We start from the raw sequence: 27883 nt of genomic DNA on the forward strand, positions 1-27883 counted from the left end.
TTCCTAAAAATTTCCAACCACTGCTTTCTATTAAAATAAAATTTTAGCAATTTTGTTTTTAAAATACCACTCCGTAACACCTTTTTTCTGACTAACATTAATCGGATGAGTAGACCTCTGTAATCACGCCCTTATAACTTGCAGTAGTTATGGTCGTGGGTTTTTTTTGGGGGGGGGGGGGGGGGGTTGTGTGTTTTTTGTTTTGCTACTGTAGGCATGTTTTTTGTACATAATTTTTTTATTTTATTATTTTGTTCCACATGCTAGGGGATCTATCTAGATTTTACCTGAGAGTGATCTGAGCAGGCAATGGTGACTAGTGGGACCGTGCTTCGCTATCGCTATGGATGGAGACACCGAGCGATTTGTGGTTCATTTCTAAGCGATCTAGACAAATTGTTTAGAAAATAGGCAAAATCTCCCCATGCATAGGTGTGCGAAGCACATTTTATTAGGGGGTGCACCGTCAAAGGGGTGTGTCTAGCACCTCCTATTGGGAGTTTCTAACACTGCCCTTTGGGTGTGTCTTACACCGCAAATCAGGCGTGTGTGCCACCTATTGACACTTGTTACAATATAAACGTCTCTCAGCCACACCATAATCTGATGACTATTTCAGTTTTAATATTCTAATTACTCAATTGATAATGCAAAACACACATAATTGACTAATGGATGCTTCTTTTAATGGAATACAGTTCTAAAAAGCTAAAATCTTTGGAAAAAGTATTGCTAGTGGCAGGGAGGTGTTCATAAGGGTGGGCACAGCATTAGGGGGTGTGCCTGTGCACCCCTAACACTCAATGTGCGCACACCTATGGCCCCATGTGAATGGGCCTTGCAGCATCTTTATTAGTCTATATATGTAACATCAAAGAACTGTAGGTAGAGGAAGAGTTGCCTTAAAACTGTTTCGGGTTATAGTTGTGGTCAGAAATTTATTGCAGCCCAAAACAAATTGGCGGGGTTCTTTTTTAAGGGTCTGGTGTGCACAAATTATTTTGGAAACTGGTATTTCAGAGTGATTATCACCATTTATCCTGCAGCACTTATCCTAGAACTGCACATAAGAAAACAGTGTGTTTATAATGTTTATAACTATTTGTGGCCTCTTTACCATAGATTTAATAAAAAAGATGTATAATCGTTTTCAACTAGTCCAATAGCAACATGGATAATCAGCATGCAGCCTTCCAGCTGCTGTAGAACTACACACATCCCAGCATGCCCTCACTGTATTTTATTAGCCAACCGATAGCAGGGCATGCTGGCATGTATGTTTCCAAAGCAGCTGTTGGGCAACATGTTATATATCCCTGATGTACAGGGGTATATAACATGTTGCACTAGTCCAGTGATGGCTAACCTTGACACTCCAGATGTTGTTGATCTGCACATCCCAGCATGCCCTGCTACAGTTTTGTTATTTGGCCATGCTAAAACTGTTGCAGGGCATGCTGGGATGTGTAGTTCAACAACACCTGCGGTGTTAAGGTTAGCCATCACTGGACTAGTCTGTCCTGGGTACTGTGTTGCAGTACACAAAGATCCATCAAACAAGTAAAAGTTTTCATTGTGACACTTATTAAATAACCTCTCTTTTTGCATTTTTTAGGAATATGACCGGATTTCAAGGGTTCTACAGGAATATAAGAAGAAAAAGAATGTGAGTGTATTATTCTGTATATGTGTATATGTGTGTGTGTGTGTGTGTGTATAGTATATATTACACACACACACACACACACACACACACACACACACACACACACGAGTATAGTCAGCACCTCCTCCTGGGCGTAGGCACACAACACACAGGAAGAAGCCAGCGCTTCTTCCTATGCTCACACCAACCCCACTGAGTAGTTCCTGCAGACTCCTCTTGCTGGATTAATAGTCCAAAAGCATCTCCAACATACAAAGAAGCATGGAAAGCAGAGTGCACAGAGCAGATGATTACCTTGTTCATCAGAAATCAGGGGTAATCTATGTTGTGGCTATGATCAATCACTGGTTGGCTGGGAGCACATCCCACAGCAATGACACCACTGCACAGTACCCTCCCACTCTATCAATTACATAGCTAGCTGCATAATGAGACTCTGTCTATTCTATAGACCGATGAGAGTGGACCGGAACTGCCTCCAGCCCAATGTATTTTGAATCATGTAACACTGTAGATTTAATGATTTTAATCCTGAGTATTTTTTGGGACTCAAAAACATCTGGAATTAGCTTCCCAAGTCACATCATGAAGTAGTAAAACGTATAAATAAAATGATATCTTTGTCTTCCATTTCAATATTTTTTTTTCTGTGATTCTTGAACAATCAAAATGTTTTTGTAAACTTAATACTTTTTTTATAATTTTTTTTATTATTATTACAAAGGATCCCACGTTCCTGGAGAAGAAGGAGCGATGCGAGTACCTGAAGAACAAGCTCTCTCACATCAAGCAGAGAATTCAGGAGTATGACAAAGTCATGACCTGGAACAGTGAATTTTATTAGATCTCTGGAAGTCTTTAATTAGCATGCATTGTCTGTAATTGGAATAATAATAATTGATGTATACAATCCTTGCTGCCTTTTTAAATATTGTCACTTTTTGTTTTTGTACTGTGTATTTGCAGTGACCCTATTTTACTGTCCTATAATGAATATTAGCTAAATGAAGAATATAGATACATAGGAGTGAGACTGGTGGGTGCATTTACAGCAGACCAAATGCATTACAGCAATGTGTTTTTTTAAATTAATAATGTTACTGGTATATTTTTTATTCTTATAAAAAGGGAAACGCTAGTTTATAACTTTTACATTTCACATATTGGGGCAGATGTATTAAGCCTGGCGAGAGATAAAGAGGAGGTAACGCATCAGCCAATCAACTCCCAACTGTCATATTTCAAACACAGCTGATTGGCTGGTGCATATCTCCTTCCACTATATCTCTAGTTCATCTCTTTGCCAGGCTTAATACATCTGCCCCATTGTAACTAACTGTAAAGACCCAGCACTACACAGGTAATACAGTTCAGATGGATTCAAAACATTGAAATATAAACGGTTACCGACCACCAAAACAATAATAAAATATTGTATAGAAAATGTTTAACAAATTCCCAGCAGATCTGTCTGTTATTGTGTACGTGGTTTTTATTTATTTCATTATGCTTTGTTTATAAAGCTTTCAATCGCTCAGAGTTTAGTGGGCGATTCAGGTCTGATCGTTGCGGTCTGTATTCTCCCCTGCTAGTTTGGCGAGTTTCACACAGGGGGGACCTCTCAGCGTTTTATGAGTGTTCCCATAGAAACGCTGGGCGAGCACATGCCTGCTCGGGGAGGGCGGTAGAAGTCAGCGCCTGCCCCGGCACCTAAGAAGTAAGTATAGACTGAAGGCTAGAGAAATCATTCGATGGTGAGCAACCATCGGATGATTTCTCCTCTAGGCAGCCTCCTGTGAGCTTATGTGTAAGTGCACGCATCCACTCGCATGCTAGTGTCTGGATTTGTTCGGCGGGGCGGTGCTTACCTGCTCGCAAATATTCGCTGCCTAGCAAACAGGTCTGAATCAGGCCCTTAGTTTGTCCTCCTCACATTACACATGGAAAGCCTCACTCCCAAGTAGCAGTCCGATGGGAGTACTTCCCTTGGGTAGCTTTCCATTGATATACTGTGTCTGCAAGTTCAAGTAAGGACACGGTCATTCACCCTGTACATTAGGGTAATATTGTGCTACTGTGGAAACCTGAGTGTGTACAAAGTAACCTCTGTTATGTACTGTAGCACTCCGTGCGTGAATAAACATGAACTACATGCGGTAAGACACACAGAGCTGTTGCCTATTGCATCACGACTGCGAGCACAAGCGCTGTAATAGGTCCTTCAGGCACCTGCTCTCCCTGAAAGGAAATACTAATAGAAAAGTATAATACAGGGAAAAGACCAGCTTAATGTAATATGATATAAGGATAATAGACTTAAATATAGGGAAACGAGGCTCGCAGAGTCTGAGAACCCTGCACTGTTGCCTAGGGGCAGATGTACTAAGCCTTGGGGAGAGAGAAAGTCAAAAGAGATAAAGCACAAGCCAATTAACTCCTGTCTTTAAAATAAACAAGCATTTAAACTGACAGGAGCTGATTGGCTGCTACTTTATCACTCTCCAGGGCTTTGTGCTTTTGACCCATACACTGAAAATGTTACTTGGACACATGTACATGTGGTATGCTCCATACTTGTGCTATGGACAAGGTCAGTGTTGTCACGCGGCATGTGCTGCTCTACCGCAAACTATGGAGACTGTTGGCATTAGCCTTTTATAGAATAAAAATTGCTCCTAAGCCGTGTCCCCTACAGGCACTAATCAACGGTTGTGGGTTGTTAGGTCTACGACAACTAGGTCGATACCACTAGATTGACAGACAGCATGGGTCTATGTCGACAGGACATAAGGTCAACATGGGCAAGGTCGATTTGTGGTTTTTCACTCTTTTTTGACCCAAATGTCAACATGGACACAGTTTGAAGTGCACTGCATCCCCTTGCTTCGCTCCGAATGCTTTGGGCACACTATTTTATTCTCCCACCATGCCCTAGTGGATGATAGGGCGTGAAATACTGCATGTCGGCTCAAAAAACAGTGAAAAACCCCATGTCGACCTTTTGACTGCCAACCTTGCCCATGTCAATCTAATGCTTGTGCCGACCTAGACCCATGTTGACCTTGTTGCCTGCCGACCTAGTGGTGTCGACCCAATGCTTGTCGACCTAGTGACCGTATCCCTGTACAGCCATGGCCAAAAGTTTTGAGGATGACAAGTATTGTTTTTCACAAAGTTTGCTGCTTCAATTTGTTTAGATGTTGCTTTGGTATCATGAAGTAAAAGTACAAGCATTTCATAAGTGTCAAAGGCTTTTATTGACAATTACATTAACCCCTTCCCGACATTTGACGTACATTTACGTCATGGCCGGGATGTACTTCCCGACACATGGCATAAATGTACGTCATGACTTTAAAGTGCCACCGCGTCTAGAGACGCGGTGACAGAGGGATGATGTCTGCTGTCCCTGACAGCAGACATCTTCCCTCATTGCCCAGGGGGGGCAGCGATGCCCCCCCCGTTCGGCGATCGCTGTGATTGGCTGTTCAATGTGAACAGCCAATTACAGCGTTTTCTGTGTACCGGCGAATAACGTTCGCCGGTGACACAGGGATCGGTGGTGATTGGTGCTGTAAAGTACAGCACCAATCACCACCGGGTGTAAGGGTGACACTGGTGTCACCCCACCTCACCCCACCTGCCCCCAAAAGGCTGTGATTGGTCCGTCGGACCGACGGACCAATCACAGCCATTTCACCTCAGATGAAAAAACGGAGACAGCCCTGCAGCCGCCATTCCGGTCAGGAACAGCGTGCAGAGCGGTCTCCGTGCCCATCTGTGCCCTATACTGACCTGATCAGCGTTGGTGGCATCCGTGCTGCCAGCTCCTGGTGTGACTTCCTTGTGACTTCCTTGTGTTGCTGCTGCTGCTGCTGCAGCGTCATTGTGTCAGACATTTAAATTGTGTGCTTTAATTTTGTATCTGCTCCCCCCTGCTGCCCCCCTTTTGTGCTGATCACTATAAACTAAGTGATCAGCACCTTTTTGGGGTGCAGGGTTTATATATACCCTGTCAGGTTGCACCCACAGTTGTGTGCCTGCTGCCCCTCACATTGCTGCATCACAGTGTTGCATCACTGATTAGCAGTTTGTTTTTTTTTGGAGAGTGCTGTGGGGTTAAATTGTTTTTACACCCACGGTGCTTTTGTGGGTGTCCTGTGGCTGCTGAGCGCTGATCAGTGACGTATATTACTGATCAGCATTTTTGGCACAGGGTTGATCTAATTTTATTTTTTTTTTATCAAATTTCTGTTGCATTTGAGTCATCAGCAGTTTTTTTTTATTTATTTTTTTTGGAGAGTGCTGTGGTTTTTTTTTTTTTTTTATTGTTTTTACACCCACGGTGCTTTTGTGGGTGTCCTGTGGCCGCTGAGCGCTGATCAGTGACGTACATCACTGAACAGCATTTTTGGCACAGGGTTGATATAATTTTTTTTTCTGCAGTTTTTTTTTTTTTTTTTTTTTTGGAGAGTGCTGTGTTTTTTGTTTTTTTTTAAATAGTTTTTACACCCACGGTGCTTTTGTGGGTGTCCTGTGGCCGCTGAGCGCTGATCAGTGACGTACATCACTGAACAGCATTTTTGGCACAGGTTTGATATAATTTTTTTTTCTGCAGTTTTTTTTAATTGTTTTTTTTTGGAGAGTGCTGTGGGTTTTTTTTTTTAATTGTTTTTACACCCACGGTGCTTTTGTGGGTGTCCTGTGGCCGCTGAGCACTGATCAGTGACGTACATCACTGAACAGCATTTTTGGCACAGGGTTGATATAATTTTTTTTCAGCAGTTTTTTTAAATTGTTTTTTTTTTGGAGAGTGCTGTGGTTTTTTTTTTTTAAATTGTTTTTACACCCACGGTGCTTTTGTGGGTGTCCTGTGGCCGCTGAGCGCTGATCAGTGACGTACATCACTGAACAGCATTTTTGGCACAGGGTTGATATAATATTTTTTTCTGCAGTTTTTTTTAATTGTTTTTTTTTGGAGAGTGCTGTGGTTTTTTTTTTTTTAAATTGTTTTTACACCCACGGTGCTTTTGTGGGTGTCCTGTTCCCGCTAAGCGCTGATCAGTGACGGACGCAGGAGCTTTTTTTTTTTTCTTTTAAACTTACACGTGTTAAAGCACTACATACACACTACATACCCCCCGTGTTGAAATAAAGTTTGTACCCCCCCCCCTACACTATACACTACACTTAAAAATAATAAAAATGTCCCAATCATCGCAAAGACTGTTTTCAGCGGAGGAGGCATATGCCCTTCTTGCCTCTGACACTGACACAGCCAGTGAAGTAAGCGATGAATTGGCATTTGTCTTAAGCTCCTCTTCCTCCTCTAGTGATGAGGGACCCCCTCAAAGACGCCCCCGTAGAGCAGCTGAGACCCCCCCCCCCAATGATTGATCTCGTATGGACCCCACCACCAGACAATTTTGAGCCCCAGGTTCCTGAGTTTTTGGCCAACCCAGGAATCCAATTTGATACTACAGGCCTCAAAGAAATTGACTTTTTCAAAGTCTTTTTCTCTGATGATTTTATAAATTTAATGGTGGACCAAAGTAATTTATATGCCCAGCAGTTTATTGCCCAAAACCCCACGTCATCATTTGCTAGGTGGACCCCTGTAGATGCAGTAGAGATGATGACGTTTTGGGGTCTGGCGTTACATATGGGCATAGTTAAAAAGCCAGAAATTAGGCAATATTGGAGTACAGATGTTCTGTACAGCACCCCACTTCATCGTATGGCCATGACCCGGACTCGTTTTGAGACAATCCTTAAATTTTTGCATTACAACGATAATGCACAGTGCCCACCCAGAGATGATCCCACCTTTGACCGGCTATTCAAAGTCAGGCCGGTCATTGATCATTTCAGCGCCAAATTTGCTGAGATGTACATCCCCCAAAAATTTATTTGTGTAGACGAGTCACTTATACATTTTAAAGGAAGGGTTAAATTCCGCCAGTACCTTCCCAATAAGAGGGCAAGGTATGGCATAAAAATGTATAAGCTGTGCGAAAGTACCTCAGGGTACACCCACAGGTTTAGGGTATATGAAGGGAAGGACACAAGAATTGAACCGCCAGAATGCCCCCCCTCCCTCGTAGGTGTTAGTGGAAAGATTGTCTGGGATTTAGTGCACCCCTTCCTGGATAAGGGTTATCACCTCTATGTGGATAACTTTTACACCAGCATCCCCCTGTTTAAGGCCCTTGGTTCAAGAGGTACAGCAGCTTGCGGTACTGTGCGCAAGAACCAAAGAGGCCTCCCAAAAATGCACGTTGCCCAATTACTGAGAAAGGTTGAAAGCAGGGGAATATGCACCGAAAATATGTTGTTGGTCAAATATAAGGACAAGAGGGATGTCCTTATACTGACAACAATTCACGGAGACAGTACCACCTCCGTCCCTGTACGAGGTACCAGTACCCACACCTCAAAACCTATTTGTATCCTTGATTACAATAAGTACATGGGCGGAGTGGATCTTTCAGATCAGGTACTGAAGCCGTACAGAGCCCTGCGGAAAACAAAAATATGGTATAAGAAGCTAACCGTGTATATCATCCAGATGGCACTGTATAACGCTTACGTACTATTCCGTTCTACCAGCCAGACGGGGACATTTATGCACTTTCAAGAGGAAGTCATAAAGGGCCTAATATTTGGGAACCAGCAGGCAGAGGGCCCCAGTACTTCTAGTACTGGCCCCAGTACTTCTAGTACTGGCCCCCGTATTGTATCAGGGCAGCATTTTCCAAACGAAATCCCCTCCACTGGAAAAAAGGGCAGGACACAAAAAAGGTGCAAAGTTTGCTATAAAAAGGGAATACGAAAGCAAACTATTTTCCACTGTGAAACTTGCCCCGACAAACCCGGCCTATGTATGAAGGAGTGCTTTAAAATATACCACACATCTATGGATTATTAGGTTCATCATTTCACCGTGCTTCGGGGGTCTTGCTAATGCGACATAGCACCCACCATTCATTCCACCAGAATCTGTGCTGCAAAATCCAAATATCACTCCTTCCCTTCTGAGTCCTGCCATGCACCCAAATGGTATTTTTTGGTCACATATGAGGCATTGCCGTACTCGGGAGAAATTGGGGCACAGATTTTGGGGTGCTTTGTCTCCTTCATTCCTTGTGAAAATGAAAAATTTTGAGCCAGAACTGCATTTTTGTGTAAAAAAAATGTAATTTTTCATTTTCCCAGCCCAGTTGTACCACAATTGGTGAAACCCCTGGGAGTTTGAAATGTACACTATACCCCTAGATTAATTCCCTGAGGGGTGTAGTTTGCAAAATGGGGTCACTTGTGGGGGGGTTCCACTGTATTGGTGCTTCGGGGGTCTTGCTAATGCAACATAGCACCCACCATTCATTCCACCAGAATGTGTGCTGCAAAATCCAAATATCACTCCTTCCCTTCTGAGTCCTGCCATTTTTGGTCACATATGAGGCATTGCCGTACTCGGGAGAAATTGGGGCACAGATTTTGGGGTGCTTTGTCTCCTTCATTCCTTGTGAAAATGAAAAATTTTGAGCCAGAACTGCATTTTTGTGTAAAAAAATGTAATTTTTCATTTTCCCAGCCCAGTTGTACCACAATTGGTGAAACCCCTGGGGGTTTGAAATGTACACTATACCCCTAGATGAATTCCCTGAGGGGTGTAGTATGCAAAATAGGGTCACTTGTGGGGGGGTTCCACTGTATTGGTGCTTCGGGGGTCTTGCTAATGCAACATAGCACCCACCATTCATTCCACCAGAATGTGTGCTGCAAAATCCAAAAATCACTCCTTCCCTTCTGAGTCCTGCCATGCACCCAAATGGTATTTTTTGGTCACATATGAGGCATTGCCGTACTCGGAAGAAATTGGGGCACAGATTTTGGGGTGCTTTGTCTCCTTCATTCCTTGTGAAAATGAAAAATTTTGAGCCAGAACTGCATTTTTGTGTAAAAAAAATGTAATTTTTCATTTTCACAGCCCAGTTGTACCACAATTGGTGAAACCCCTGGGAGTTTGAAATGTACACTATACCCCTAGATTAATTCCCTGAGGGGTGTAGTTTGCAAAATGGGGTCACTTGTGGGGGGGTTCCACTGTATTGGTGCTTCGGGGGTCTTGCTAATGCAACATAGCACCCACCATTCATTCCACCAGAATGTGTGCTGCAAAATCCAAAAATCACTCCTTCCCTTCTGAGTCCTGCCATTTTTGGTCACATATGAGGCATTGCCGTACTCGGGAGAAATTGGGGCACAGATTTTGGGGTGTTTTGTCTCCTTCATTCCTTGTGAAAATGAAAAATTTTGAGCCAGAACTGCATTTTTGTGTACAAAAATTTAATTTTTCATTTTCCCAGCCCAGTTGTACCACAATTGGTGAAACCCCTGGGGGTTTGAAATGTACACTATACCCCTAGATGAATTCCCTGAGGGGTGTAGTTTGCAAAATGGGGTCATTTGTGGGGGGGTTCCACTGTATTGGTGCTTCGGGGGTCTTGCTAATGCAACATAGCACCCACCATTCATTCCACCAGTATGTGCTCTGCAAAATCCAAAAATCACTCCTTCCCTTCTGAGTCCTGCCATGCAACCAAATGGTATTTTTTGGTCACATATGAGGCATTGCCGTACTCGGGAGAAATTGGGGCACAGATTTTGGGGTGCTTTGTCTCCTTCATTCCTTGTGAAAATGAAAAATGTTGAGCCAGAACTGCATTTTTGTGTAAAAAAAATGTAATTTTTCATTTTCACAGCCCAGTTGTACCACAATTGGTGAAACCCCTGGGGGTTTGAAATGTACACTTTACCCCTAGATGAATTCCCTGAGGGATGTAGTTTGCAAAATGGGGTCACTTGTGGGGGGGTTCCACTGTATTGGTGCTTCGGGGGTCTTGCTAATGCAACATAGCACCCACCATTCATTCCACCAGAATGTGTGCTGCAAAATCCAAATATCACTCCTTCCCTTCTGAGTCCTGCCATGCACCCAAATGGTATTTCTCTTTCAATGGTCCTGGTGACACAGCTCAACACTGGGATGTAGGAGGGTCCGAAGGAGCCAGGCACCTATCCTAAAGCTTTAGAGGGTAGGCTCCTCCCCTACTGCATCCCTGGACTCTTCAGTTCGTGTTAGGTGCCCACTGGAGTGGGTGCTATTCTAAAGGGCTGCGGGAGCAGCCGAAGAAATAGAGTAGTTAGGGAATTTTTTATTGTTTTATTAACTTTCACCCTAGCTAGGTAGGCACAGTGTGAGGATTCTCATAGTGAATCCTCACACTGCTAGCGCAGCAGGAGCTGACAGAATCGCGTCCTGTCAGCTCACTGTGCACAGGGGAGACGCTGTCTGGCCTCCCTGTGCAGCGCTGTTAGCCTCTTTTAAGAGGCTGCCTGGGCTCCGGAGCATCCTGAAACCGGCTCCACGTTTAGGTGGGGATCATGGGGGACAGGCGCTCCGTGATGGCGGCGGACATTTTATGCGGAGCTTACACGCTGAGCTCCTGATTGAGAGGACAGCAGCGTTGTGACAGGCATGTTCCAAGTGGTCCCCAGTCGAGGGGGAGACACTGGAACTAGGAAATCCTACCTAAGGAGCGGCTGGCTGGGGGTGGTTGGCGCCAAAAGGTCACGGACCCCGCAGCAGCAGGGACTTTTGGTCTCTTCCTTCACTCTGACTTTGGCGCCTTTCAGAACGCTTGCAGCGGAGCTGAGCTGGCTAACTGATCCTGGCAGAGTGACTTGGATTTCCTGGGCATCGCTTCCCCGCAGTTGAAACCAACAGACAGCTAAGTGACTGGGTGCATTGCCTCTGTATAAACGCTTGTACATTGTTTGCACTGTGTATACTGATAGATATACATTTATCACTTGCATCATGTCTGAGCATCGGGCTGTGGTTTTGGGGGAGGGAGCCCTTAGTGCACTGAGCGCGTGCAATGTTTGCACACAAAAGTTTGTCCCTGAGCAGATGGCCAAGGGGGGCTTATGTATTACTTGCGCTGATGTGAGACCCATGGGCAGTGAACCCCATAGGGCTGAGCAGAGTGAACCTGCGTGGGCCAGTGCCCTAGGCAGGTCAGTAAACGCTTTGGTGCAGCTTCTAGACAGGCAGAGTGATGTGTTGGTAGAATCACAGAGACCTATGCCATCATCTCAGCAGTCTTCTGGCTCCTTGCCTCTTACCCAGGCAGATCCTGCGCTTATTCAGGTGATGCAGGATACTGCAAAGGGGATCAACAGGTTCAGTGAAATACTGGACAAAATGGATAATGTGGCAGGGACCCCTAAAAGGTCTTATGCTATGCCTACTGTGGTAGATGAGGAGGAGGGAGCGTATACTGACACCCCCTGGGATCAGGGTGATGATTTTGAAGAGACCTCTGCTGCTGGTATAGAGGATCTTATTGTAGCTGTGAAACAGGCTTTAAAACTGTCTGTGGAGGATAAGACTCCTGTTAAAGGTGTGTTCAAGCGACAGCGGAAGGAGGCTGTTACTTTTCCTTCAGATGAGGGGTTGCAGGAATTATTGGAAGGGGCTTGGAAAACCCCGGATAAGAGGCTACAGATGCCTAAGAGATTCCTTAGTCTGTACCCCATGCCAGAGTCTCATGCTGAACTCTGGGAAAAGGTGCCTGTTGTGGATGCTTCAGTGGCACGTTTATCCAAAGCTACGGTATTGCCTGTACAGGGCGGTGCAGCTTTTAAAGATTCTGTGGATAAAAAGCTGGAGGGAAACCTCAAGGCTATCTTTGAAGGGGTGGGGTTTACCCTACGCCCCCTTATTGCTTCAGCCTGGGTCTCTAAGGCCATGATAGAGTGGGCTGGTGAATTATGCACCATGCTGCAGGCTGACCCTGGTGCTTTGCTTATAGCAGAAAAGATTAAGGCTGCTGCAGAATATGCGGTGGAAGCAGAGGAGGAAGCTCTTAAAATGGCGACCAGAGTGTCCACAGTCTCTATTAATGCCAGGAGAGTGCTCTGGCTTAAGGCCTGGGAAGCGGACAATGAGTCCAAGAAGGCCCTAGAAATGTTAGCTTTAAAGGGAAAGTTGCTTTTTGGTTCTGAGCTAGAGGAAATTATAAAACAAGCCACGGGCGGCAAGAGTACATCCAGATTCGCTGCTTTTAGGCCGTCCTTTCGGCCCTCCCCTAGAGGTGGTGCGTCCTTTCGAGGACAGTCTTTCAGGGGAAAGTTTCCGGCCTCTAGGGGCAAATCTCAAAGGTCCAAGTTTGGCTCCTTCCATAAGAAGCCCGCCTCCAAAGGAGAGGACAAACCCTCCGCATGACTGTCAGGGGATAGGCCCGACAGTGATAAAGGTGGGGGGGGCGTCTCACACATTTCAGGGACGCATGGGCTTCTCTAGACCAGGATTCCTGGGTCTTAGAGATTATTACCCAGGGTTACAAAATCCCTTTCAGAGGGTTGCCTCCGAAGAGGTTCACCCTTACACCCGTGCCGAAACAGGCGCTCCTTCGCACAGCTCTTATGAGAGCGGCTCATTCCCTTTTGGAAAAAGGGGTGGTTATTCCGGTTCCCAGGGCAGAGTGGAAGAAAGGCTTTTACTCCACGCTGTTCCTGGTGCCCAAACCAGACGGGTCTTTCAGACCAATACTAAACTTGAAATCCTTAAATGTCCATCTATGGGTAGACCATTTCAATATGGAGTCTTTAAGGTCAGTACTCCTGAGTCTGGACCAGGGAGAATTTTTGGCGTCCATGGATGTCCAGGACGCATATCTGCACGTTCCCATTCACCCGGAACATCAGACCCTGTTGAGGTTTGCTATAGGAGACCTGCATTTACAATTCCGGGCGTTACCCTTTGGGCTAGCGACCGCGCCAAGGGTATTCACAAAGATAATGTCAGTGATGGCGGCGGTGCTGAGGCTCAGAGGAATCTCAGTAATACCCTATTTGGACGATCTCCTGTTCAAAGCAGGGTCAGCAGCCATGCTTCAAAGTCACTTGGCAGAGGCCATCAGTTTTTTGCAGGCTCACGGCTGGATTTTAAATTTACAAAAATCTCAGTTGGTACCATCACAGAGGCTTCAATTCTTGGGAGTCATACTGGATACCCATCTCCATCGGGTTTTTCTCCCGGGGTAAAGGCCAGGGATCTGGTCACCCTAGTGCAGGAGATTCTCAGAGCTCCGAGCTTGTCAGTATGGAGGTGCCTCAAGCTCCTGGGGAAAATGGTGGCGTCATTCGAGACGCTTCAATTTGCCAGGTTCCATTCTCGGGTGTTCCAATGGAACATTTTGTCAGCCTGGTCAGGAAACACTCTGACCATGAAGGCGGAGATGATAGTGCTGTCTTCGGACACTCGAGACTCCTTGAAATGGTGGACAGAAGTAGATTCCCTTCAGTGGGGTCGGTCATTACAGACCTGGGACTGGTTGGTAGTAACTACCGACGCCAGTCTCAGGGGCTGGGGGGCAGTAGTCCTGGATCTCAGGCTGCAGGGCCTGTGGACGGCAGAGGAATCAGTGTTACCAATCAACATCTTGGAGCTGAGAGCTGTCTGGAAAGTGATTTCCTTGGCGGGAGACAGGTTACGGAACCTCCCTTTGAGGATTCAGACCGACAATGCCACAGCTGTGGCGTATCTGAATCACCAGGGAGGTACACGCAGCAGATTGGCCATGTGGGAGGTGTCCAGAATCTTCCTATGGGCGGAACAGAATGTTCCTGCTGTATCGGCTATATTCATTCCAGGAGTGGAGAATATAGAAGCAGACTTCCTGAGCAGGGAGGAGCTCAAGAAAGGAGAATGGAGCTTACACCCTCTGGTGTTTCACCAGATCACTTTGATGTGGGGAACTCCGGATGTGGACCTGATGGCATCCAGGTTCAACCATCAGGTGCCCAGGTTCTATGCCAGAACGAGAGATCCGCTAGCAGAGGCAGTGGATGCCATGACTACTCAGTGGCAGGGAGATCTTCTTTATGCATTCCCTCCAGTTCCAATGTTAGCGAGACTTTTGAAGAAGATACAGGACCAGAAGGTTCCGGTGATCCTTGTGGCCCCAGATTGGCCAAGGAGGTCCTGGTACTCGAGGCTTCAGAGGTTGTCTGTGGACTCATGGCGTCTACCTCTGAGACCAGATCTGCTATGACAAGGCCCATTCAATCACCTGGATTCCGATCGATTGATTTTGACGGCTTGGCTATTGAAGCCGCCATTTTGAAAAGGAAAGGGTTTTCTGACGCAGTAGTGCAGACTATGATAAAAGCCAGGAAAGCTGTTTCCTCTGCAAATTATTATAGAGTCTGGAAGACTTACATTAGATGGTGTGAGAGGCGAAAAGCTCACACATCTCACTTCAAGTTATCAAGAATGTTGGAATTTTTACAAGATGGGTTCTCATCGGGCCTAAGCCTTCAATCATTGAAGGTGCAGATTTCGGCCTTATCCATCTATTTCCAAAGAAGAGTAGCCATTTTGCCGGAGATTCAAACTTTTTTACAAGGGGTATCCAGACTGAAACCCCCTTACAAGCAACCAGTAGCGCCTTGGGATCTGTCACTGGTTTTGGATTGCCTTCAGAAGGCACCTTTTGAACCTTTAAGGTCGGTTGACTTTAAGTTTCTCACGTGGAAACTAGTGTTTTTGTTAGCAGTAGCATCTGCTAAAAGAGTGTCAGAGTTGGGAGCCTTGTCATGCAAATCTCCCTTCTTAATTTTTCATGATAACAGGGCTGTTCTGAGAACAGTGCCTCAGTTTTTACCGAAGGTAGTTTCTGCCTTCCATTTAAATCAGGAGATAGTTCTACCTGTGTTTCAACCCCCAGAGGGTTCTAAGAAAAGGGACAAGTTGAAAACTTTGGATGTTGTGCGTGCTTTACGCATATATGTGGACAGAGTGAAGAGTGTCAGGAAGACTGACACTTTATTGGTACTGTATGATGTACACAAAATTGGTTGGCCTGCATCTAAGCAGACTATTGCTAGGTGGTTGCGATCTGTGATAGCCTTTGCATACACCAAAGTGGGTAGGCCTGTACCGGCCAGAATTAATGCGCATACCACCAGGTCAGTTGCCACCTCTTGGGCGGTTCGACATGGGGCCACAGCTGAGCAGGTTTGCAGAGCTGCCACTTGGTCATCTGTTCACACATTTGCCAAATTCTATAGATTCCATGAGTTCGCGTCGGAGGACGCATCATTCGGGCGAGCAGTGCTGAGATCTGCAGACCTGAGCGTACCCTCCCAAAGGACCGGCTCTGGAACGTCCCAGTGTTGAGCTGTGTCACCAGGACCATTGAAAGAGAAAAAGGGATTTTTGTAAGAACTTACCGTTCGAATCCCTTTCTCTGATATGGTCCTGGTGACACAGCGATCCCTCCCTTACGCTCAGTAAGTATGCCAGAAGTTTCATGATGTTCATGTTAAAATGGTTAAAAGTTAACAGTTTCTGTTATAAAATGTGCATATAATATGTGCAGGCGTTTGTACTGAGTTAATGTATTCCAGTGGCTTTGAAAGATTGAACTGAAGAGTCCAGGGATGCAGTAGGGGAGGAGCCTACCCTCTAAAGCTTTAGGATAGGTGCCTGGCTCCTTCGGACCCTCCTACATCCCAGTGTTGAGCTGTGTCACCAGGACCATATCAGAGAAAGGGATTCGAACGGTAAGTTCTTACAAAAATCCCTTTTTTTTGGTCACATATGAGGCATTGCCATACTCGGGAGAAATTGGGGCACAGATTTTGGGGTGCTTTGTCTCCTTCATTCCTTGTGAAAATGAAAAATTTTGAGCCAGAACTGCATTTTTGTGTAAAAAAATGTAATTTTTCATTTTCACAGCCCAGTTGTACCACAATTGGTGAAACCCCTGGGGGTTTGAAATGTACACTATACCCCTAGATGAATTCCCTGAGGGGTGTAGTTTGCAAAATGGGGTCACTTGTGGGGGGGTTCCACTGTATTGGTGCTTCGGGGGTCTTGCTAATGCGACATAGCACCCACCATTCATTCCACCAGAATCTGTGCTGCAAAATCCAAAAATCACTCCTTCCCTTCTGAGTCCTGCCATGCACCCAAATGGTATTTTTTGGTCACATATGAGGCATTGCCGTACTCGGGAGAAATTGGGGCACAGATTTTGGGGTGCTTTGTCTCCTTCTTTCCTTGGGAAAATGAAAAATTTTGAGCCAGAACTGCATTTTTGTGTAAAAAAATGTAATTTTTCATTTTCACAGCCCAGTTGTACCACAATTGGTGAAACCCCTGGGGGTTTGAAATGTACACTATACCCCTAGATGAATTCCCTGAGGGGTGTAGTTTGCAAAATGGGGTCACTTGTGGGGGGGTTCCACTGTATTGGTGCTTCGGGGGTCTTGCTAATGCGACATAGCACCCACCATTCATTCCACCAGAATCTGTGCTGCAAAATCCAAAAATCACTCCTTCCCTTCTGAGTCCTGCCATGCACCCAAATGGTATTTTTTGGTCACATATGAGGCATTGCCGTACTCGGGAGAAATTGGGGCACAGATTTTGGGGTGCTTTGTCTCCTTCATTCCTTGTGAAAATGAAAAATTTTGAGCCAGAACTGCATTTTTGTGTAAAAAAAATGTAATTTTTCATTTTCACAGCCCATTTGTACCACAATTGGTAAAACCCCTGGGGGTTTGAAATTTACACTATACCCCTAGATGAATTCCCTGAGGGGTGTAGTTTGCAAAATGGGGTCACTTGTGGTGGGGTTCCTAACTTTTAGCATCTTATGGTGCCTAGAAACCTACATGGTGCCTAAAAAATAATCTCATAAAAAGGAGGCTCCAAAATCAAGTAGGTGCTCCTTCTATTATGAAGCCTGTGGTTTGGTCAACGTGCACACTAGGGCCACATATAGGATATTTATGAAAACAAAAGAATTGGGGGAATCAATTTTTAGTCACATTTCTCTAGTAAAATCTACTGTGTTCCTTAGAAAAATGTATTAAAATTGAAAATCTGCAAAAAAAATGAAATTTTGAAATTTCACCTACACTTTGTTTTAATTCCTGTGAAACACCTAAAGGGTTAACAAACTTCCAAAATGATGTTTTGAATACTGTGAGGGGTGCAGTTTTTGAAATGGCATAATTTATGGGGGTGTCTCACATACAAGTCCCTCAAAGTCACATCAGAACTGAACTGGTCCCTAAAAAAATCAGTGTTTGAAATTTTCTTGAAAATTTGAGAATTTGCTATTCATATTTTAAGCCTCCTAGTGTCCAAAAAAATTAAAAGGAGGTTGAAATAATGATGGCAACATAAAGTAGACATATGGTCTTTGTTAGTTATTAACTATTTTGAGTGGTATGATTATTTGTCTCACAAGCAGAAAATTTAACATTTTGAAAATTGCTAAATTTTCCAATTTTTTACGACATTTTGGTATTTTTCACAAAAAAACACAGACTGTATCGACCAAAATTTACCACTAACTTGAAGTACAATGTGTCACGAGAAAACAATCTCAAAATCACTGGGATAAGTAAAAGCAAAAAAAAGTTATCCCCACTTAAGTGATACATGTCAGATTTGAAAAAAAGGGCTCTGTCAGGAAGGCAAAAACATCCTGCGTCGGTAAGGGGTTAAGTTTGTGCAAAAAAAAAAATCTATATATATGCAGTGTTGACCCTTATTTTTTAAGATCTCTGCAATTTGCCTTGGCATGCTGTCATTCCACTTCTGGGCTACATACTGGCCGATTGCTGCCCATTCTTGCTTAATCAATGCTTTCATTTTCATTTTGGAGGATGTTTTAGTACCATTTTTTTATTCATGGCTGTGTTATTTTGAGTGAGCCTACTCCCTCGGCTGAGAAGCAACCCTACACGTGTATGGTCTCAGGATGCTTTACTGTTGGCATGATACGGGACTGATGGCAGCGCTCACCTTTCCTTCTCCAGACAAGCATTTTCCTGACGCGCCAAACTATCTGAAAGGGGATTTTTCACAGAAAATGACTTTACCTCTGTCCTCAGCAGTCCAATCCCTGTACCTTTTACAGAATATCAATATGTCCCTGATGGTTTTTCTTGGAGGAAATTAGCTTCTTTGCTGCCTATCTTGACACCCGGACTTTCCCCCATACATGGCACCGTATAAGTGTACCGCTTCCCCTCGCATGGCCCGCCATATTTCTGGCACATTGTGCTCAGCACTCTAGTCTATTCTCCCTCCATGCCCTAGTGGATGGTAAAGAATGAACCAAGTCCAGTCTAAACACCAAAAAAACGAAAAACCTGTGTTGACCTTTTCAGCGTTGACCATGTCTATGTCGACCTTCTGTCAATGTTGACCTTGAGTAAGTCTACCATTTAGAGGTGTGGACCCACCCACTGTCCACCATTGGTGGTCGACCTAGAGTCAATCTATCATGAGTCCGGATACCCTAGAGCAGTGGTAGCCAACCCTAGCCCTCGAGAGCTACCAACAGTTCACATTTTCCAGACAACCTAGCTGCTGCACTCATTAATCACTGACACATTTTAAAAGATACACAGATGGAGCTAATTAGCTCACTTGTGATTCTGTGAGGAGACCTGCAAAACATGCACTGTTGGTAGCTCTCAAGGACTAGGGTTGCCTACCCCGGCCCTAGAGCAAGGGTGGTCAAACCGGTCTTCGAGATCTACCAACGGTCCATGTTTTCCAGATCACCTTGCTGCTGCACAGCTGTAGTCATTACTAACTGTCACATTTTCAAACATGCTGCATTCATTCCTACTATAGATCCACAGGTTGCCTGGAAAACATGCACCGTTGGTAGATATTGAGGACAGGTTTGGCCTACCCCTGCCCTAGAGCCTCATTAGTGCTCTCAGGTTTACCTGCCAGTCAGCCCCAATGCCTGAGGCCTCCACTTGCCAGAGTCAGACCTCAGGCGTGACATATGGATTGCTAAGCATGGCTCTATTTAAAATCTCTCTAGTTTTCTCTCTCCTTATAACCCTACTCTTATGGGGCATACACACAGGGAGATTTAAGCCCCATTTCTAATTTATCTGAGTAGAAATGTAGCACAGATCGCTCAGTGTGTATGCCCCATAGCGATGGCGATGCACAGTCTTGCATGTTGTCATCTGCAGAGATCCTGCTCAGCACAGATCCCGAGTGCAACGCTTGTTTGCTGAGCGACGTGTGCTTAAGCACCTCACTCACCAGAGGCTGCATCACCCCGTTTGTAGAGGGCTTCAAGTTCAACCTCTTCCAAAGTATAACTCACTTAAACCATGATTTTAAAAATGTCTGGCTAATCCTACTGATTTACTGTATGCACATGTACAATCGTATGCACATGATAAATGTGTATTATTTCTATGTTGTTCTTCTTGCACTGGAGACAATATTACTGTTGAATTATTAGGTCTTAACACTTGTATTGTCATAGTCTGGTACTAACATTCTGCTCATGTGTAAATATACATTAGCCTGGCTATTGAAGGTAATTTTTTTTTCTTTATCAGAGTACAAATATGTTTTATCGAAGTGACACACAACAGCACCACTTTCAATTAAATTTGCTTTTGATAAGTAATGTACATACCTTTGTACTGTTAGGCTTGTTAAAGGCGACAGTAACTGACCTTAGATATTAATATTTACTAAAGCCGTAATCCTAGGTAAATTACATTTGGTACTACATCCACGCTTTTTTCAGGTAAAATGTTTTATAGCTATATGGTTTCTTGAATTACCATGACCACTACAGTTGTGTGGTACATGATTTCAGGGACGTGCAGTCAGGGGAGGCAGAGCCTCCCCTGTCATAAATTATAAAAAAAAAAGACAAAGATATTTATATCACATATACTATGAAATAAATATCTTCTTGCCATTTTTTTATAATCTATGTGGTGAGACGATGTGCTACGAGGCAGTGGGAGCCGTGCCTCCTGCTGAGAATTACAAACTGTCAGCAGCGGGGGGCGGAGCTAAATGCTCCGCCGGCAGAGGTTTATTTTTATCAGCGACCATCTCTGGTCACCGATGAAAAGGAGACATTGAGCGATATATCGCCCCATGTGTACGCACCTTGACTGTCTTTCTAACTACCGTCCTATCTTTTAGCTCCCGTGCTTCTCCAAGCTGCTCAAGAGACTTGTCTACTCTCACCTCACACATTTTCTTAGCTCTCACACTATATTAGACCCACTTCAGTCAGGCTTTTGTTCCCAACACTCAACTGAGACAACACTGACTAAAGTGGTTAATGATCTGGTAACTGCCAAGTCTAAAAGCCATTACTCACTACTTATTCTTCTAGATCTTTCTGCTGCATTTGACACTGTTGATGACACTCTTCTCATATAAACACTACACTCCCTAGGTCTTAATGATACAGCCCTTTCCTGGTTCTCATCTAACCTATCTGATCGCTCTTTCAGTGTTCGCTTCTCTGACTCTACCTCCTCTTCACTACCTCTGTCAGTCGGAGTTCCGCAAGGCTCAGCTTTAGGTCATCTGCTTTTCTCAATCTATACCTCCTCGCTTGGCAAACTCATCAGCTCTTTCAGATTTCAGTATCACTTGTATGCAGACGATACTCAAATCTATCTACCCCAGAGTTGCCACCAGTGGTCTTGGGACGAGTCTCTGAATGTCTCTCTGCCATCTCATCCTTGATGTCTTCTCGCCACCTCAAACTCAATATTTCCAAAATGGAATTAATTATATTATTTATTAACCGTTTTTTATATAGCGCATACATATTATGCAGCACTTTACAGAGTATAGTTGAACATTCATATCAGTCCCTGCCCCAGTGGAGCTTACAATCTATATTCCCTACCACATGTACACGCGCACACAGACATTCTATGGTTAATTTTTGTTGGAAGCCAATTGATCTACCAGTATATTTTTGTATTGTGGGAGGAAACCGGAGTACCCAGAGTAAAACCACACAAACATGGGGAGAATATACAAACTCTGCACAGTTAGGGCCATGGTGGGTATTGAACTCATGACCTCAGCGCTGTGAGGCAGTAATGCTAACCATTACACCATCCATGATTCCCACCAGCCAGGAACAGTTACCATCCTGATATCTCCATAACTGCTGACAACTCAACAATCTACCCTACCCCACAAGCTCGTTGCCTAGTCGTCATCCTCGACTCAAACTGTCCTTTGTTCCCCACATTCAATCGGTCTCCAAATCATGTTACATGCATCTAAAAAGCATATCCAAAATATGACCTTATCTCACACAAGACATTACTAAATATATTATCCATGCACTCATTATATCCCGCATTGATTATTGCAATATTCTCCTAACTGGTCTTCCCAGGAACAGACTCTCGCCACTGCAATCCACCTTAAATGCTGCTGCTAGGCTGATCTTCCTTGCAAGATGCTCATCGTCTGCTGATCTGCTCTGCCAGTCCCTCCATTGGTTGCCTGTATTTTACCGTATTCAATATAAAATACTTCTACTAGCATATAAAGCTATTAACCATACTGCACCAGCATATATCGCTTTACTTATCACAAAATATCTCCCACTCCGCTCTGCACAAGATCTGCGTCTCTCTTCTGCACGGATCACTATCTCCCATTCACTATTACAGGACCCACCCTATGGAATGCCCTTCCACGCACAATAAGACTCTCCGCTAGCCTCCAAACTTTCAAGTGTTCCCTGAAAACTCACCTCCTAAAGCAAGCCTATCATATTTAAGGGTACTTGTGTAATATCTGGGCGCCCAATTATGTGATTGTATGCCTTAACTTAAGGCATACAATCACATGCGATGCAACACGATTTTCGGCAAAATCGCATCGAATCGCATCGCGACCAAATCGCATGCAATGCGATGCGATCAACGCGATTTTCCATAGGATTCAATGTTAAAAGGGTCCTGTTCATTTCCCCACTATCCAAGTGGGCATAGAGTTGATTTTATATAGCGTGGCGAGCGCCGCGAGGGGACGCAGATTATTTAAAATGTATTCCACGGCCCCTCGCCACGCTTCGGGCTCGGTGGATCGCTGCGCTCGCCACGCTATATAAAATCAACTCTATGCCCACTTGGATAGTGGGGAAATGAACAGGACCCTTTTAACATTGAATCCTATGGAAATCGCATCGATCGCATCTCATGCGATTTGGTCGCGATACGATACGATTTTCCGACCCGATCTCAAAATCGGGCGCCCAGTTATTACACAAGTACCTATTTAAGTTATACATGCATAACCCTCTGAGGCACTTATGTATTATATAGCTTCCCTTCTGGACTTGTAACTTGGTGGGACTGCTATGCTATTACTGGTGCCTGTCCTTGTGTTTCCCTCCTATATCCCTATAGGGGATGCGGTCATTTGGTCTACTGCATTATGGTCGACAGTCATTAGGTCGAATCCATTAGGTCGACATGCTAAAAGGTCGACATGACTCTAGGTCGACATGGGAAAAGGTCGACATGATTCTAGTTCGAAAGGTCATTAGTTCGACAGGTCATTAGTTCGACAAGGTCATTAGTTTGACATTGTCTATGTCGACATTCACAAGGTCGACATGGAGTTTTTCACTGTTTTTTGAGCCAACATGTGCCGACAGGCGGTATTTCATGCCCTACCATCCACTAGGGCGTGGGGGGAGAATAAAATAGTGTGCCGAGCGTAGCGAGGCACCGTGCCCGACGCATAGCGAGCGCAGCGAGCGATGCGAGGGGATGCAGTGCACTTTAAACTGTGTCCATGTCGACTGTGTTGACATTCAGGTAAAAAAACAGTGAAAAACCCCATGTCGACCTTGTGAATGTCGACATAGACAATGTCGAACTAATGACCTTGTCGAACTAATGACCTGTCGAACTAATGATCTTTCGACCTAGAATCATGTCGACCTTTTCCCATGTCGACCTAGAGTCATGTCGACCTTTTAGCATGTCGACCTAATGGATTCGACCTAATGACTTTCGACCATAATGCAATAGACCAAATGATCCCAACCCCCCTATAGATTGTAAGCTTGCAGCAGGGCCCTCCTACCTCCAAGTCTGTCTGTTGTTACCCAGTTTGTTTTATCACTGTCTACTATTGTAAAGCGCAATGGAATCTGCTGCGCTATGTAAGAAACTGTAAATAAATAATAATGTAAACATTACAGGTCATTATGATGAATAAAAATGTTTGCTTGGCAATTTTTTACTCCTATTTTTATAAAGTCACTTGGCACAAAGGATTAAGTACAGTTTTTCATAGAACGAAAGCATTGAGTTTATCATTAAAGATTGCAAATTGAAAGAAGATCCAAGGTATTTCCAGGATTTTGGTGACGCTTGGAAGATACAGTATATGGAAGGGCAGCAAGAATGGTATAATGGTTAGCATTGCTGCCTCGCAGCGCTGATGTCATGGGTTCAATTCCCAACATGGCTCTAACTGTGCAGAGTTTGTATATTCTCCCCGTAGTTGCGTGGTTTTACTCCGGGAACTTCGGTTTCCTCCCACAATCCAAAAATATACTGGTAGGCTAATTGGTTCCCAACAAATTAACCCTACAATGTCTGTGTGTGTGTGCATGTGGTAGGGTATATAGATTGTAAGATCCACTAGGACAGGGACTGATGTGAATGTTTACATATTCTCTGTACAGCGCTACGGAATATGTATGTCTGCGCTATATAAGAAACTGCTAGTAAATAATAAGTATCTGCATGTTAGCTGGGGCTGGGCTCCTGTATATGTGCTGACATGCTTTCTCACCTATAGGAGCAATAACTCTAATGGCCAATGAACTAACTTTAAATAAACAATCAATCAAGATGACAGTTTGTGAACACTACTTTTACTGTCCGTGAGTCTCGATACTATTATTCTTCCTCAGTCTTGGGAATTTCTGTCTCACCAGTTTCTGTTTAACAAGAGTCACATTCAAATCCTCTCTCTCTGTCTCATTTACATACCACCAGAATACCCGGCAATGCTTTACAAATGGGAACAAACATAATAATAAAATCTGCCAGCAAATTACCAAATAGACAAAGAGGATACATTTCATTTTTATTGTTTTTAATTACATTCTGTCCCTGTAGCGGTCACACTTCGCTCCTTCTAATTCACAATTCATGGATCACTGATGTGTGCAATATAGATCATTCTATGTATGTAAATCATGGTAATTCACAGGGAGGTACTGTATCTATAACAGGTGCAGGTATGTGGTACTGAGGCCAGTGCAAGATTACTTGGCACCAAAGATAAACCTTCAGCCTACTGCCCAAACCCACCACCAATACCAACTTACCAGGCCCCTCAGGTGAATGTACGGAGGCACTGTTTTCTACAACCAGCATGTGTCCCCTGATCCCGGACCCCTAGACAGCTGCCTAAATGTGCTGAATAGAAGAGTGGGTCTGTGTGATGCACATGGGCCCCTATATCAAGGGACCCACACCACATAAATTGCCCTTGGTCATTCCTATGCAGTTGTGTAGCTAGGTGCCAGAAGCAAGGGCATGTATTACACTTGATGCCAAGGGGCTTCATGCTCGATGCCAAGGGACTTTATGCTCGTTGCCAAGGGGGACTTAAATACAGAGCCGGCCTTAGGCATAGGCAAACTAGGCAATTGCCTAGGGCATTTGGAATGCCTAGGGGCATCAGCAGCTTCTGCTGATTAAAATGATATGCAGCATGCCTATATTCTGTGTGTGAGTGAGGCTGTACCTGCATATGAAATAGTGTATTCATGGAAATCACTGTAACATAGCATTCCGTATGCAGGTACAGCCACAATCGCACATATCATTTTAATCATTGGAAGCTTCTTGTGTGTGCTGGTCATAACAATGCAAATAAGACGAATTTTCAGCAAAAAAGGCACCAACGTTAGCAGAACTGGCCAGGAACTGCATGGCCTATTGAGGCAAGATGTATGAGGAAACATCTGTATCCAAGCAGAGGCAGAGGTCACAGTGTTAGCGGCTGTGCGAGTGCTGTCTGCGGGTGGGTTGATTGTGCAATAGTGTTCGGCATATGTGTAAGGGGCATTATGTGTGTCATGTATAAATGCATTAATAATGTGTGACATATGTGTAACAGGCATTATGTGTGTCATGTGTATAAGGGCATTAATAATGTGCAACATATGTGTAAGGGGCATTATGTGTGTCATTATGTGTATGAAGGGCATTAATAAAGGTTGGCATAATGTGTAAGGGGCATTATGGTTATAAGGACATTAATAATGTGTGTCATGTGTAGGGGGCATTACTGTGTGGTATTATCAGGAGTGCAGAGAGAAAGGGGTAAGGGGTACAAATTACCCAGGCCAAAGTCTGATGGAAGGGCCCAGTGGGGGCCCCGGGCCCCCTTTCCTTAAGTGACAGCAGCAGCTGCAGCTCTTCTCCTCTGCCCAGCACACACTGCTTTGTGCTGTGTTGCAGTGTGACCATGGAGGTGCTTAAAATACAATATTTTCTCAGGATTTTTTTCTAAGGGTATAATGTGAATAATGTGAGGAGTAATGTACAAAAGGAAAAGTGGTACTACTGTGAGATGTAACGTGAATAAGGGACACCATCGCATGATATAATGTGAATAAAGTTGCACTACTGTGTGGCATAATTTGAATTGGGGGTAGTATTGTGTGGCCATGCCCCTTCCCAGCAAGAATACACCCCTGTTTGAGCTGCGCACCGAATGTGTGCACTGTTTCTATTTAAAATATTGCGGAAAGGGGCACCAAAAAGATGACTGCTATGATGAGGGTTGATGGTGCTGGGAAAGGGGAGCAGCGTCAGAGGCGGAACTAGTGGCGGTGCTAGGGGGCACCAGCCAAAATCTTGCCTAGATCTTGCATCATTTAGGCTAGGGCCGGCTCTGCTGAAATAGCTTGTTGCCAAGGGGGACTGAAATTACTCATTGCCAAGGGGGTCTAAAATTGATTGTTGACCCCCTCCCTGCCGGCTTCCCGCTCTGCCTGGCTGAGCTGCCACTGTCCGCAGCTATTTTCAGTTAAGTCTCCCGCTGGACCGCTAGCCAATAGGCGCTTGTCCAGCAGCCATCAATGCTGCTTCTGATAGGCTGCTGGACCGCAAGCGCCTATTGGCTAGCGGTCCAGCGGGAGACTTCATAGCGGCAGACAGGTAAGCAGCTGAGCTCAGCTGGGCAGAGCAGGGAGCGGGTGGGGGAGGGAGTGGGCTCACTGGGCTGCACGGCTCAGGTGCCTTTTGATGTCTCGGCGCCCGGAGCTTGTGCTCTGCTGGCTCCGCCCTCCCTACGCCCCTGTTTCTATGTATAACATAGTAAATTATGTCTCCCTCTCATACTACTTATTATATTTTACAATGGCTAGGAGGACAGTTAATCACTTTTTTTTTTACACTGTGGAGTTCTCAAGCATGGTCCATTATAGGTGCTTACAGGCACACTGAGCAATCACAAAAACAACAATAGGAAATGACGTGATCTGGTGGCGCAAACAAATATATACAGTGAATCGTGCACAAAACAATATTGTGACAGGTGATGATTATATACTGAAATGCATCCGTTAAACTTCAAAATTAATGATTTTTCTATGGTGCGTGAATGTCCTGTAATGTGCTGAGGAAAATATTTCTGTTATCCAGCTGAACAGTGAAAGAAACCTTCTCGTTCATTTCTCAAAATATACCAAGCATCACTAACATCTGAAAAAATGTTATTAACAACATTGTATCACTAGTCCCCGTTCCATTCTTTCCCTCCGAGCTACACTCACAGCTAGGGTGGCCAATCCCGGGATCGGGGGGATCCCGGGATTTGGCCCTAAAAACGCCGGGATTTGAACTTCCAATCCTGGATTTGGGAATTGGCCTGCGCATGCGCAAATCTAATGTCAGGCAGCGCTGAGACCAGCTCAGACGCTGCCCGTCTGCTCCCAAACCCCGGCACGCTGCTCTGCAGCTGCGTGCAGCATGACCTGATGTCAGAGGTCATGCTGCGCAGCCCGTCAGCAGCTCCATGCCGCCCCACTTCCCGGTACCCGGGCCATCACCGCTGCCCCGCTCCTGCACCACCACCCGGCTACTCCACCGTCCACCTGCAGACCACCGCTGCCCCACCTCCCGCACATCTCCCGCCTCCAGACCACCCCCACACGGCCCCCAATCAAAGCCGGCCTCTAAACACCACTGCCCGGCTCCCGCACCAATGGCCGGGTGAGTGAGACTGGGTTGGGGGGGACCGGAGGGGGACTAAAGTTTGTCATTATATTG

The 27883-nt window shown here is 44.8% G+C and overlaps 1 protein-coding gene across 2 annotated transcripts in view; it reads left to right on the forward strand.

Annotated features, from left to right (window-relative positions):
• MARVELD2 (MARVEL domain containing 2) overlaps positions 1 to 3097 on the forward strand; it is a 30261-nt gene extending 27164 nt beyond the window's left edge. For both annotated transcript variants that reach the window (XM_083151873.1, XM_083151872.1), the window contains exons 6-7: positions 1616 to 1666; positions 2391 to 3097. In XM_083151873.1, coding sequence (XP_083007999.1) covers positions 1616 to 1666; positions 2391 to 2510 — 171 coding nt within the window. In that variant the 3' untranslated portion in view covers positions 2511 to 3097. The remainder of the gene's footprint in view (positions 1 to 1615; positions 1667 to 2390) is intronic.
• The last annotated feature ends 24786 nt before the right edge of the window (positions 3098 to 27883 follow it).

The sequence above is a fragment of the Crinia signifera genome, chromosome 1 (genome assembly GCF_055691185.1).
Source record: "Crinia signifera chromosome 1, ASM5569118v1, whole genome shotgun sequence".
Classification (NCBI taxonomy): Eukaryota; Metazoa; Chordata; class Amphibia; order Anura; family Myobatrachidae; genus Crinia; species Crinia signifera.